The sequence below is a fragment of the Scylla paramamosain genome, chromosome 47 (genome assembly GCF_035594125.1).
Source record: "Scylla paramamosain isolate STU-SP2022 chromosome 47, ASM3559412v1, whole genome shotgun sequence".
Classification (NCBI taxonomy): Eukaryota; Metazoa; Arthropoda; class Malacostraca; order Decapoda; family Portunidae; genus Scylla; species Scylla paramamosain.
Genome location: NC_087197.1, coordinates 3,102,501 through 3,115,000, shown reverse-complemented (window position 1 = coordinate 3,115,000; position 12,500 = coordinate 3,102,501). Strand labels below are relative to the sequence as shown.

Genomic DNA, 12,500 nt, shown 5'->3' with positions numbered 1-12,500 from the left:
TCCTCTCTCTCTTTCTCTCTCTCTCTCTCTCTCTCTCTCTCTCTCTCTCTCTCTTGGCAATGCTTCACTTGTTTATCTACTAAGGGAGAATGACTATTTCTCTCTCTCTCTCTCTCTCTCTCTCTCTCTCTCTCTCTCTCTCTCTCTCTCTCTCTCTCTCTCTCTCTCTCTCTCTCTCTCTCTCTCTCTCTCCTCCTCCACTCTCCCTCCCACCGTTATGTAAGGCTGCTTATGTAACCGTAAGCCCCTCCCCTTTATTCTCTCTCTCTCTCTCTCTCTCTCTCTCTCTCTCTCTCTCTCTGTTGTTTTCTCTATTTTTTATTTCTTTTTCCTCCTCCTCTTCCTCCTCATACTTCTCCTCCTCATACTTCTCCTCCTCCTCCTCCTCCTCCTCCTCCTCCTCCTCCTCCTCCTCCTCCTGATCATGATTACTATGCATCTTCTTCCTCCTTTTATCATTTTCTTCCTGTTCTTCCTTTCTTGTTCTTGATCTTCTTCTTCTTCTTCTTCTTCTTCTTCTTCTTCTTCTTCTTCTTCTTTCTTGCTATTTTCATAATCATGGTTCTTCCTTTCCATCCGTTCCTGTTTTTCTTCCTGTTCGTTCCTCCTCCTCCTCCTCCTCCTCCTCCTCCTCCTCCTCCTCCTCCTCCTCCTCCTCCTCCTCCTCCTCCTCCTCGCCCTAGAAAACTTCAGAGTAATGAACAAAATGAGGAGGAGGAGAAAAAAGATAAAAGGAAGAGGAAAAGGTGAAAAATCGAAGAGGAATGACCTTGTTTACTACGGAGAGAGAGAGAGAGAGAGAGAGAGAGAGAGAGAGAGAGAGAGAGAGAGAGCAGGGAGGGAGGGAAGGAAGGCAGGCTCTCGCACCTTCCTTGCCCTCTCTCTCTCTCTCTCTGTCTCTCTCTCTCTCTCTCTCTCTCTCTCTCTCTCTCTCTCTCTCTCTCTCTCTCTCTCTCTCTCTCTCTCTCTCTCTCTCTCTCTCTCTCTCTCTCTCTCTCTCTCACCTGTAGATTCGGGTCGTGCTTACTCGGACGACCTTGCCATTTGATTTTTTAGGGGTCGTAACAGTAAATCTCTCTCTCTCTCTCTCTCTCTCTCTCTCTCTCTCTCTCTCTCTCTCTCTCTCTCTCTCTCTGGTCGTAAAAGTCGTAATTTGATCGTTTATCTTTTTTTTTTATCTTGGTTATATATATTTTTCTATATTAGTTGTAATTAGCTTAAAATTTTCTTTATTGATCTTATTTTAGTCTGTATATTATCGGTCTGATGTTTTTCGTTGTTGTTTGTGTATTTATGAGTCGTATTTAAGTTTGTATTAATTGTACTGGTTGTTTGTCGTCTGCATATTGGTCGTGGATTGCTTGTGAAGTGATTCTAGTACGTGGCTCGTTATTCGCAAACTTGTCCTGCATTAACGGTCCATTGCTCGTAAATTATCGTACATCGGTCGTAAATCGTCGGACATTGGTCTTGAATCATCGTACATTCCCCGTAAATCACCGTACATTGCCCGTAGATTGCCCGTACTTACATTTCCCGCAAGTTGTCGTACACTGCACCTTAAATTATCGTACCTTCCCCTTAAATGATCGTATATTGCCCGTAAACCTATCGTACTTACCTTCCCCGTAAATTGATCGTACATTCCGCACAAATAATCGTACATTCCCCATAAAATATCGTACATCGGTCACAAATTAATAGTATTAGTAGTTAGTCGTATACTCGTATATATTGGCAGTGTAAGGCTGATAGTACGAATATGAGCCTGCCTGTCCGTCTGTCCGTCTGTCTGTCACTATCTAGGCTATCATCTTTCATAATTTTCACCTTTGCATTCATCTTTCTCTAATAGTGCCTGTCAGCTAGAGAGAGAGAGAGAGAGAGAGAGAGAGAGAGAGAGAGAGAGGTACTTACAAAGAGGGATCAGATGGGAAGGAAAGGAGAGGTGGGAGTCAAAGATAAGGTTGAAGTCTTTAACAAGCTCCTTCACACACCTGGTGCCTTCGAAGAAACACCTGTACCCCAATTTGCTGTTCTCTCTCTCTCTCTCTCTCTCTCTCTCTCTCTCTCTCTCTCTCTCTCTCTGTAAGTCATCATTCAGCATCAAAGTTGGAGGAGTTTGGGTCAGAGAGAGAGAGAGAGGGGATGTCACTTGTTGCAGAAATTGAAAAAGTTAAAAATAGTGAAGATCTGAAGAGCCTCACTCCAGCCATCCACTCATCCATCCATCACTCTTGCTATTGGTGGTGTCTTACAAGGCTATCAACCTCCACCACACTCCTATTAACCTTAACACGCCTGGCAGTCAAGCAGTCATGTAGTTACGTCACTTAGTCACTACAAACTCACCACTATTCTGTCCATCTCCGTAAGGCAAGAGTTAGGTTTACACTATTTCATGCCTTTCACTGTTAAACTGCCCCTTTTGTCCCTCACCCTAATGCAAGAGTTAACCAATATTCAAAATCTTTCACCCATTTCACAAACGAAGCGCTATATATTTTTATTAGAGGTGGCCCCAGCATACCAGCGAGGGGTTGCAGCTCAGTGTGAGATGGTACAATGACGCGAATATTATGTTTGCTTGTGCGGTGCCTACAGAGAGTGGTTGTGTTGTGTTACGTTGCTGGCTTCCCTGGATGGAGAGGTACCGCGTCAGCCTTTGTTTATATTAAGTATCGTAGGTTTGGTTAGTTAGAAATGGGTAGGTATGGGGGGATACAGTTAAATTATCGTACATTTCCTCACGGCTTCCTGCAGCTTCCTTTGTTTTCGTACGTTATGATAGTTGAAAATAGGTAGGCATGTTTCATAAAGGGACCGCCACGTGTAGGCCTGATGGCTTCTTGCAGATTCTTGTATTTTGCTCCTTATGTTCTAACGATCTTTTTTTTTTTTTTTCTGTGATAGTGAAAAAAATATAGGCACGATTTATATAGGGACTGCCATGTGTAGGCCTGATGGCTTCCTGCACCAACCCTTCTTTTCCTTCTGTTCTTTCGATCTTAACTCTTTTCATAATATATGGAAATAGATAGGCATATTTTATACAGTGACTATCTCTTATCTTACTATCTTATCTTCTTACAATAGGTGGAAATAGGCAGGCATGCGTTATACAGGGACAGCCACGTGTACTGTTGATGGCGCCTTGCAGCTTGCCTTGTGTTCTTGCCCGGGTACATCACAGCTGTCTAACCTAACATTGTCTTCCTCCCAGGCGCTGGACGGCTTCATCATGACCGTGTCCTGCTCCGGGAAGGTCCTGTACACCTCAGAGTCCATCACGCCCCTCATAGGACACCTTCCTGTACGTATTAAATGGTATCCTATGCTATCCACTCTCCTTCCTTCGATTACTGTCATTGAATAAAAATAAAAAAAAAAGAATTCCAAGATAAAATAACAGAGAGAGAGAGAGAGAGAGAGAGAGAGGATAACTACGTAAGGCAACATTATCAGATAAAACCTTTAGGCCCACACACCATACACAGATAATGGAAGTGAATGGTGCCAATTACGTGTGATATTGAACTCTCGCGCCATTCAGCTGATTTGGCAACATCGCCTTTTGGTTGGTTCTTTTCAGCTTTTTTTGTTTTTTTTTTTCCCGTTGTTAAATTTTTTATTGTGATTTTTTGTGTTGTTGATGTTGTTCTCTTTTCTTCTTTCTTGTTTTTCCTCGTTGTTGTTGTTGTTGTTGTTGTTGTTGTTGTTGTTGTTGTTGTCATCTTTTCTTCTTTCATTGTTTTCCCTTTTGTTGTTGTTATTGTTATTTTTTTCTTCTTTTTCCGTTTTTCCTCTTGTTATTGATGTTATTGTTATATTTATTCTACTACTACTACTACTACTACTACTACTACTGTTTCCTTCTTCTTCTTCTTCTTCTTCTTCTACTTCTTCTTCTTCTTCTTCTTCTTCTTCTTCTTCTTCTTCTTCTTCTTCTTCTTCTTCTTGGTTTAGTCTTGTTTACTTGCCCTCGACTGACAGTGTGTGTGTGTGTGTGTGTGTGTGTGTGTGTGTGTGTGTGTGTGTGTGTGTGTGTGTGTGTGTGTGTTAATATATGTTCTCGTATCTCTCTCTCTCTCTCTCTCTCTCTCTCTCTCTCTCTCTCTCTCTCTCTCTCTCTCTCTCTCTCTCTCTCTCTCTCTCATCATTATTTGCAAAGATTCAATTATTTTCCCATTCCCTCATTGAATTTCATAACTTAAATTCATTTTCTGTTATTGCATGAACGTCTAATGATTACAGAGAGAGAGAGAGAGAGAGAGAGAGAGAGAGAGAGAGAGAGAGAGAGAGAGAGAGAGAGAGAGAATCAATCCCACTCCACAATTTCTTTCATTCCTCATTTTTTTTTTCATTCCCTTAATTAATTCTCTTCATTTCTTTCATTTCTCTTTTATTTCTCTTATTTCTCCTTCCTTCCTCTTTCATTCTCTCCATTCCCTTCATTTCTCCTCCATTCCTCTTTCATTCCTCTTTAATTCCCTTGATTCCTCTTTCATTCCTTCTTTCTCTAATTTCTCCTTTATTCCTCTTCCATTCCTTCTTACTTTTTTTCTAATTTCTCCTTCATTCTTCTTCCATTCCTTCATTCTTCATTCCTCCTTCATTCCTCTTTCATTCCTCATTCCTCCTCCGTTCCTCCACAAGACAATAAATAAAAGAACCAACAAAGGAATAAATAAATATATGAATAAATAAAAGATACACAAGAATATTATGCAAATTGAAAAGATGATTAGATAAATTTATTACATTCCTTCATATTTGCGTGCGTGTGTGTGTGTGTGTGTGTGTGTGTGTGTGTGTGTGTGTGTGTGTGTGAGGAAAGATGCGTTAGGGTCACAGAAAATGACCCCATCACCCCTTCACCCCTTCACCCCCTCCCATCACCCCTTCACTCCCTCCCATCACCCTCCCCTTCCTTACCCCCTTCCTTTCTTACCTTCCTTGATAAGCACACAATGCCTTTTTCTTGCTTCCTTCTGCTCTCTCTCTCTCTCTCTCTCTCTCTCTCTCTCTCTCTCTCTCTCTCTCTCTCTCTCTCTCTCTCTCTCTCTCTCTCTCTCTCTCTCTCTCTCTCTCTCTCTCTCTCTCTCTCTGCCAATATACGTGTGTCAATATACCTAGTTTCATTATCTCTCTCTCTCTCTCTCCCTCTCCCTCCCTCCCTCCCTCCCTCCCTCCCTCCCTCCCTCCCTCCACACACACACACACACACACACACACACACACACACACACACACACACCTACCTTTCCTTCTCCCTCCCTCTCCATCCCCTTCACTAATCACCTCCCTCTCGTCCCCCCTCACTAACTACCTCCTCCTCTTCCTCTCCCCACAGAATGACCTCTCTGGCCGCCCTCTTTACGATCTAATGCTGGAAGATGAACGCGGGGAGATGAAGCAGTTTCTGTCCAACCCAGCACTGGCGCCCAATCCGAGCAACTGGCCAGAGGAGACTAAAGGTAATAGTTAAAGGGTCGTTAGGGTTAGTGGTGGTAGTTAGTGTATCTGTGCGTGGCTGTACCTGTATTAAACGAGTCTGTTTGTTTGTTTTTTACGTGTCGTGTTTGTTTGTTTGTTTGTTTGTTTGTTTGTTTGTTTGTTTGTTTTTTAAAAGGTTTAGTAATTAATTGTATATAGGAGATTATTTTTTTATTATTTTTTTATGTTTGGGACGTGTTTGTCTTTGTTTGTTTGTTTGTTTGTTTGTTTGTTTATCTGTATATATATTTTTTTATTTATATATCCCATTAACTTCTTTTATCTCTCTCTCTCTCTCTCTCTCTCTCTCTCTCTCTCTCTCTCTCTCTCTCTCTCTCTCTCTCTCTCTCTCTCTCTCTCGCTGTTTTACCCCAAATTGGAAAGCATTATCTGATATGGAGGGAGAGAGGGAGGGAGGGAGGGAAAGAGGGAGGGAGGAGAAACGAGGATAATAATGAAGGGAATATTATTAGATTGAAGGATGCCAGAGATGTATTGAAATGTGAATAGAGAGAAGATTGTAATGTTGTGGGAGGTTAGGCTGGAAAATTTTGACCATAGAAAGGGGTAGAGCTGCATTGGGGGTGGAGGGGGGGTTAATGAAGACTGTAAGTTAATAGTAGATGATGTAAAAAATAAATGAGGTAGATAGATAGATAGATAAGTGGGTAGATAAGTAGATAATAAAATAGATAGATACTACTACTACTACTACTACTACTACTTCTACCACTACTGCTATTCTGTTCCTCCTCCTCCTCCTCCTCCTCCTCCTCCTCCTCCTCCTCCTCCTCCTCCTCCTCCTCCTCCTCCTACGTCTTTCCCACTAATAGCATCAAATAATTAGCCAAACAACTTAATTAGGATCTCAATAAGCGTATATTACTGTTTGAACTTTCTTTGTATTCAACCACCACCGCCACCACCATCGCCACTCACTCTCACTCTCTCTCTCTCTCTCTCCCCCCGTATAGAGAAGTATACATTGACAGTTCACCTGAAGCGGTCAAGTAGAGGATCCATGGAGGACTCTTTTGTACGAGCGGGTGCATCTAACGGGGTACTTCGAGAGGTACTCCTGCCCCAGTGAAGGTACGACTTGTTTTCAATTGCCCTGTTTGTGTTTTCTTGTTTTTATTTATTTTTTATTTTTTTTATTTTTTTATTTTTTTCTTTCTTTCTTTTTTTTCTTTTTTGTAGGGAATGTTTTAAATTTTCCGATCGTTTTTTTTTATTTTTTTTTTGCTTTTCTCTCTTTCCTTTTTCTCCTTTTTTTATCTTTTTTTTCCTATTTTTTTATTTTTTTCATCTTTTTTCGCTTTTTTTACTCTCTCTCTCTCTCCTCTCTCTCTCTCTCTCTCTCTCTCTCTCTCTCTCTCTCTCTCTCTCTCTCTCCTCTCTCCTCTCTCTCTCTCTCTCTCTCTCTCTCTCTCTCACCATCATACTGCCTTACAGATGGAGTGCTGGAGTTTAGCTGCAGCGAGGCGGAGGATTCAGTCTCCCTCAACAGCTGTGGACGAGGCCTTGCAGGAGGAGGTGGTGGTGGTGGTGGTGGCGGCAGCGGCGGCGGTGGTGGTGGTGGTGGCAGCGGCGGTGGTGGTGGTGGTGGTGGATTATTTCAAAGCTCTCTTGCCAATTCGCTACTTTCTCAGGAATCCACGAAGTAAGTGTGTAATAATAATAATAATAATAATAATAATAATAATAATAATAATAATAATAATAGTAATAATAATGATAAACGGCTTATTGTATTTGGTACACTTAAAATATACAATAGATGCGTGTATGTGTGTGTGTTCATCTTTTTGTCGTGCCAAGAAGACCTTTAATGAACCTTACAACAAAATACTTCATAAAAACACATGTATATACTGTTTAGTTCATCCTACACTCATGGCCGCCCTCAGACCAGTTATAGTGTAGTGATCTTTATACTCAAAACTCCTCACTTATATTGGCATCATAGAATTTACGTAATCCTATAATTTATTACAGTATCCCATCATTTTTTTTTTTTTCATTCTCCATTTTCTATTACATAAGATAAGCACTTTATTATTAATTGCATTGTTCCCGTTTTCTTTCTTTTTTTTCCCGTTACATAAGAGAAGCACATTATCATTAATTACGCCTCTCATTTTCTTTTTTTTCATTTTCAGTTACATAAAACCAACTTGTCTACCATTATTACAATTCCGTTAGGTTTACCCCTTATTTTCTGTTATATAATAGAAACACATATCTAAACCACCAAAAAAAATGAATAAATAAATAAATAAATAGCACTGACATCCATACCCTGAAGAGAAAAAAAAACATTATCGAACAGCGACTAAATAAATGTGTATTGGTGTGCGGCAGGTTGGTGTTTGTGGCCATAGCACGGCTGGACCGGCCTCAGCTAGAGCGCGAGATGACGGTCATAGAGCCCAGTAAGACAGAGTTCACGTCAAGACACAGCCTGGAGTGGAAATTTCTGTTTCTCGATCACAGGTAAATATATCTTGCAAAAACCTTCCCCGTGTCTGCCTATTGTTGTTATTTTATAGATAAATATATAGATAGATAAATATTAGTGATAGATTATTATTTATTTATTTATTTTTGTTTATTTATTTATTTATATTTATTTTTTTTTTTTTTTTTGTTATAGAAAACGGACAAATTATTTTATTTTGCTTTTTTATTATTTTCTTTATTGTTTGTCCAAGAGAAGCAAAAAAACAAAAAATAATTATTCATATTCTTTCTATTTATCTTTATTTTGTTCAAGACAAGCTAAAAAAAAAGTTAATTCGTATTCTTTTATTATTATTACATTTTTTTTATATTTGTAAAAGGGAAACTAAAAATATATTATTCTATCTTATTTTTTTTATTATTCTGTTTATTATTTGTGTTTTTATTTTGTTTTAATGCTGTTGTTTTGCTTTTGCTCTGAATTAATTTATCTATATTTTTTTTATTTCTTTCCTTTGTATTTTATTTGTTCAAGTGGTATTATTATTATTATTATTATTATTATTATTTATTTATTTATTTATTTTGTGGCATTTGTTTGTTATTCTTCATTTAGCATATGTCAGATTCACAACTTTCAGAAATGAACAACAAATATTCAGTGTATTCCATTTATTCATTTATTCTTTTTAATATTCATTGCCTAATAGGTTTTGTGATGCGGTGATTTACATGCATATTACTGTGTGCTCTTCATGATTTTGATTAATATATGTCTTTTTTTGTATTCCTTCTCTCCATCCTTTCTTTCGTCCATCAATTTTTCCTTTGCATTCTTTCCTTCCTTCCTTCCTTCCTTCCTTCCTTCCTTCCTTCCTTCCTTCCTTCCTTCCTTCCTTCCTTCCTTCCTTCCTTCCTTCCTTCCTTCCTTCCTTCCTTCCTTTCCTTTCTTTCTTTCTTCCTCCCTCCCACCCACCCTGTCCCCTCATCTCCCATCCCCCAGGGCCCCCACCATCATCGGGTACATGCCTTTTGAGGTGCTGGGAACCTCAGGGTATGACTACTACCATGTGGAGGACCTGGAGAAGGTGGCAGCTTGTCATGAGCAGTGTGAGTCTAGAGTGAGGCAGGGTGTGGTGCTGGGAAGGGTGGGAGGGTGCTGGAAGGGTGTTGGGAGAGAAAGGAAGGGTGTGAAGGGGAGAGGAAGGGTGAGGAAGCATGTTGGAAGGGTGTTGGAGGGGTGGGAGTGTGAAGAAGGGGAGGGAAGGGTGTCAAAGGGAGAGGAAGGGTGGGATGGGGTCAGAAAGGGAAGGAAGGGTGTCAGAAGGGAAGGGAAGGTTGTGGGATGGGAAGGGAAGGGTATAAGATGAGAATATTGAGATGGGAACTAAAATATAATGAGAAATAGATGGTTTTCACTTTAATATATGTTTTTAGTGATAGTGTAGCTAAGTAATAAGGCCAGTGTTGTGCTGTTTGTCAAAAAGTAATGTTTTTTAACTTTATTTTTGTTTCTGATATAAGGGTTATTGGATATATTATTTGCCTAGCTATCTTACAAGGGTGTTTTTTAACCTTGTTTGTTTTGTGTTCCTGTCTCCTGCCACCACCACCACCACCACAGTAATGAAGACAGGCAAGGGCACCTCCTGCTACTACCGGTTCCTGACCAAGGGGCAGCAGTGGATCTGGCTGCAGACTCAGTACTACATCACCTACCACCAGTGGAACTCCAAGCCTGAGTTCATTGTGTGCACCAACACTGTCATCAGGTGTGTCTTCTTGCCCCACTGTGTTTGTACAGCACTGAGTCAGGCTTGTGATGCTCAATCTTTTAAAGTTAATTTGTCATGTTTATGTTTAAAGCTGTGAATGCTCCTTGCACACACAGCTTTATCAGTCAGTGCATTCATGTGTGTGTGTGTTGCAAGGCCTCCCCAGTGTGTGAGTGTGGTGCTGCCCAGTGCTCACCTTGCCATGTGTCCCACAGCTACAGCAGTGTGAAGGAGGAGCTGCTGAAGGACTCTGGTGGGGAGGAGAAGTGCAAGGTGGAGGTGGAGGCGAGCGGCCCCGAGGGGGAGCTTAGCCTGGCGTCCAGTGGAGGGGGTGGGGCCAGCGCAGGGCCCTCTGGCCTGGGTCTTGCTGGCCTGGGGTCAGGGACAGCATCGGGGGTGGTGGACCTGCCTCCACCCCTCACTCCACTTGGTCCCCCCGCACCCCCCACTCCCCAGCAGCTGGTAGAGGAGAAGCCGGTGGTGGCGAGGGACGGCGTGGCACCCCAGGACCCCCTGCAGTACCTCCAGCAGCAGCAGACCTCAGCAGAGCAGCAAACACAGCAGCAAGCACAGCAGCAGCAGCAGCAGAAACAACAGCAGCAGCTACAAGAACAGCAGCTACAAGAAATTCAGCAGCAGCAGCAGGAACAGCAACAACAACAACAGCAACAACAACAACAACAACAACAACAACAACAACAACAACAGGAACAACAACAGCAGCAGCAACAACAACAACAGGAACAACAGCAGCAGCAACAGCAGCAGCAGCAGTGTGTTGGGGTGCCTTCACAGCAGCAACAACAACAACAACAACAACCACAACAGCAACAGCAACAGCAGCACCTCATGCCTCCCCTCACTCCCCTCCTTCCCTCTCCGGAGTCCTCCCAGGTTCCCTCCAGACAGCAGAAGCAGCAGCAGCTGATGGGGCAGGGGCAGCTGGTTGCCTCGCTGTCCCCCAGCAGCCAGCACTCTTACCCACAGATGAGCCAGCAGCACCTGTCCTCCAGAGAGCTGCCCTCCTGGCCCTCCAAGACACGCTCAGGTGAGGCGCCCCACACCCTCCTTGTCACCAGTGGCAGCTGACTGATGTACTTAGAGTCGTACATTGTGCCACGTGTCTGGCTGTTGTCATGAGTTTAATGTTTGTTTGGATTACATGAGGTTTATGTTTGTCATTGGTGAGGCTAATCCTGGTATTTGGTGTCCCCAGAGTCTAGTCAGTACCGTAGGGGGGCGGGGACGGGCATTGGGGAGGGCGTCACCAGCAGGAAGAGGTCAAGAATGCAGCAGCAACATATCCTACAACAACAACAACATGAACAACAGCAACAACAGCAGCAGCAACAACAGCAGCAGCGGCAGCAGCAGCAGTCCCAGCAGCTGTTACTGGATGACTTGCCACCCCCCTCCTCCCCCTGCTCCGACGGTTCTGCTGCCTCCCACGTCTCCCACCCACAGCAGGTAAACAAGCAGGCAGACCACCACCCACTCATGCAGGACTTAACCTAACCCAACCTAACTTAACTGACCACCCACTCCAGCAGAACCTAGCCTAACCTAACCTAACTTAACTGACCACCCACTCCAGCAGAACCTAACCTAAACTAACCTAACTGACCACCTACTCCAGCAGGACCTAACCTAACCAAACCTAAGTTAACCCAGCAGAACCTAACCCAACCCAACCAAACCTAACCTAACCCACTGTTGCAGGATGGGACAAGCGCATACATACCCACCAAGGCTGGCCCACGGGAGAGGTATTACTGCAAGAAGATCGAACTGCTGCCAGAGTTACCGCAGTCCCTCTCCTCCCCACGGCTGTCTGGCTCATACGAGGAAGAGAAGAAGGAGGATCAGTTCTTGCAGATGATGGTGACGTCGCCCCTCGGAAGCACCAGCTCTCATAACTCTGGTGAGGAGAGGAGGACATGGCAGGCTGTTTGGGAGAGACTGGAGGAATGTAATAGGAGATGGAAAGAAATGATAGAGCGGAGGGAACAGTGGAGATGAGGTTATAGGCTTGAAAATAGAAAGGAAAGATAAGAAGCAGGGTGTTTGGGAGAGACTGGAAGAGTGTAATAGATGGAAAGAAATGATACGCAGGAGGGAATGGTGGAGATGGGAGATTGTAAGCTTGAAAATAGGAAAAAGAGAAAGGGAGGAAGGATGGGTGGAGATAGGAAGATATAGCCATGGAATTTGATAGGGAGGAAAGACAGATGGAGATGAGAGGATGTAGGCTTGAAAATAGGAACAAATGATAGATAGGAAGGAGGGAAAGGGGAGATGGGAAGATATAGGCTTGAATATAAAGAAAGGATAGTTAAAGGAAGAAAGAGGGTTAGAGACAGGAGGTTGTAAGTTTAAAATTAGAAACAAATGATGGATAGGAAGGAGAGGCAGAGAAAGAAAGAATCTTAAATAATGCAAGAAAAAAGAAATTAATTATCAAACATCTCTCAGGAGGCTATGGGAGTGTCGAACAACAGCAACAACAACAGCAACAGCAGCAGCAACAGCAGCAACAACAACAGCAACAGCAGCAGTACTTAGGGCAGTCCGGCAGCGGCACCCTCAGTGATCAGGGGTCGGTGGGGCAGCAGGGGGCGGTGGCGGTTGCAGCGCCGGCAGTGAGCAGCGCCACGCCAGCACAGGTGGTCCAGGTGGCAGCCGTGCCCTTCTCTCCTGTGTTTCCTGTCAACCCAGTGGTCACCAACTTCCCAATACAGCTGCCAGCGACCTCCACCACTGAGGTGA

General features: G+C 43.1%; 1 protein-coding gene across 1 annotated transcript in view; it reads left to right on the top strand.

Moving 5' to 3' along the window:
• LOC135095095 (circadian locomoter output cycles protein kaput-like) overlaps positions 1-12,500 on the top strand; it is a 41,256-nt gene that overhangs the window by 21,970 nt on the left and 6,786 nt on the right. Inside the window, 12 exon segments of the mRNA XM_063995799.1 lie at positions 3,224-3,313; positions 5,354-5,477; positions 6,471-6,529; positions 6,531-6,588; positions 6,952-7,159; positions 7,861-7,992; positions 8,963-9,069; positions 9,584-9,731; positions 9,950-10,782; positions 10,951-11,201; positions 11,454-11,655; positions 12,207-12,496. Of these exon segments, the coding sequence (XP_063851869.1) occupies positions 3,224-3,313; positions 5,354-5,477; positions 6,471-6,529; positions 6,531-6,588; positions 6,952-7,159; positions 7,861-7,992; positions 8,963-9,069; positions 9,584-9,731; positions 9,950-10,782; positions 10,951-11,201; positions 11,454-11,655; positions 12,207-12,496 (2,502 nt within the window).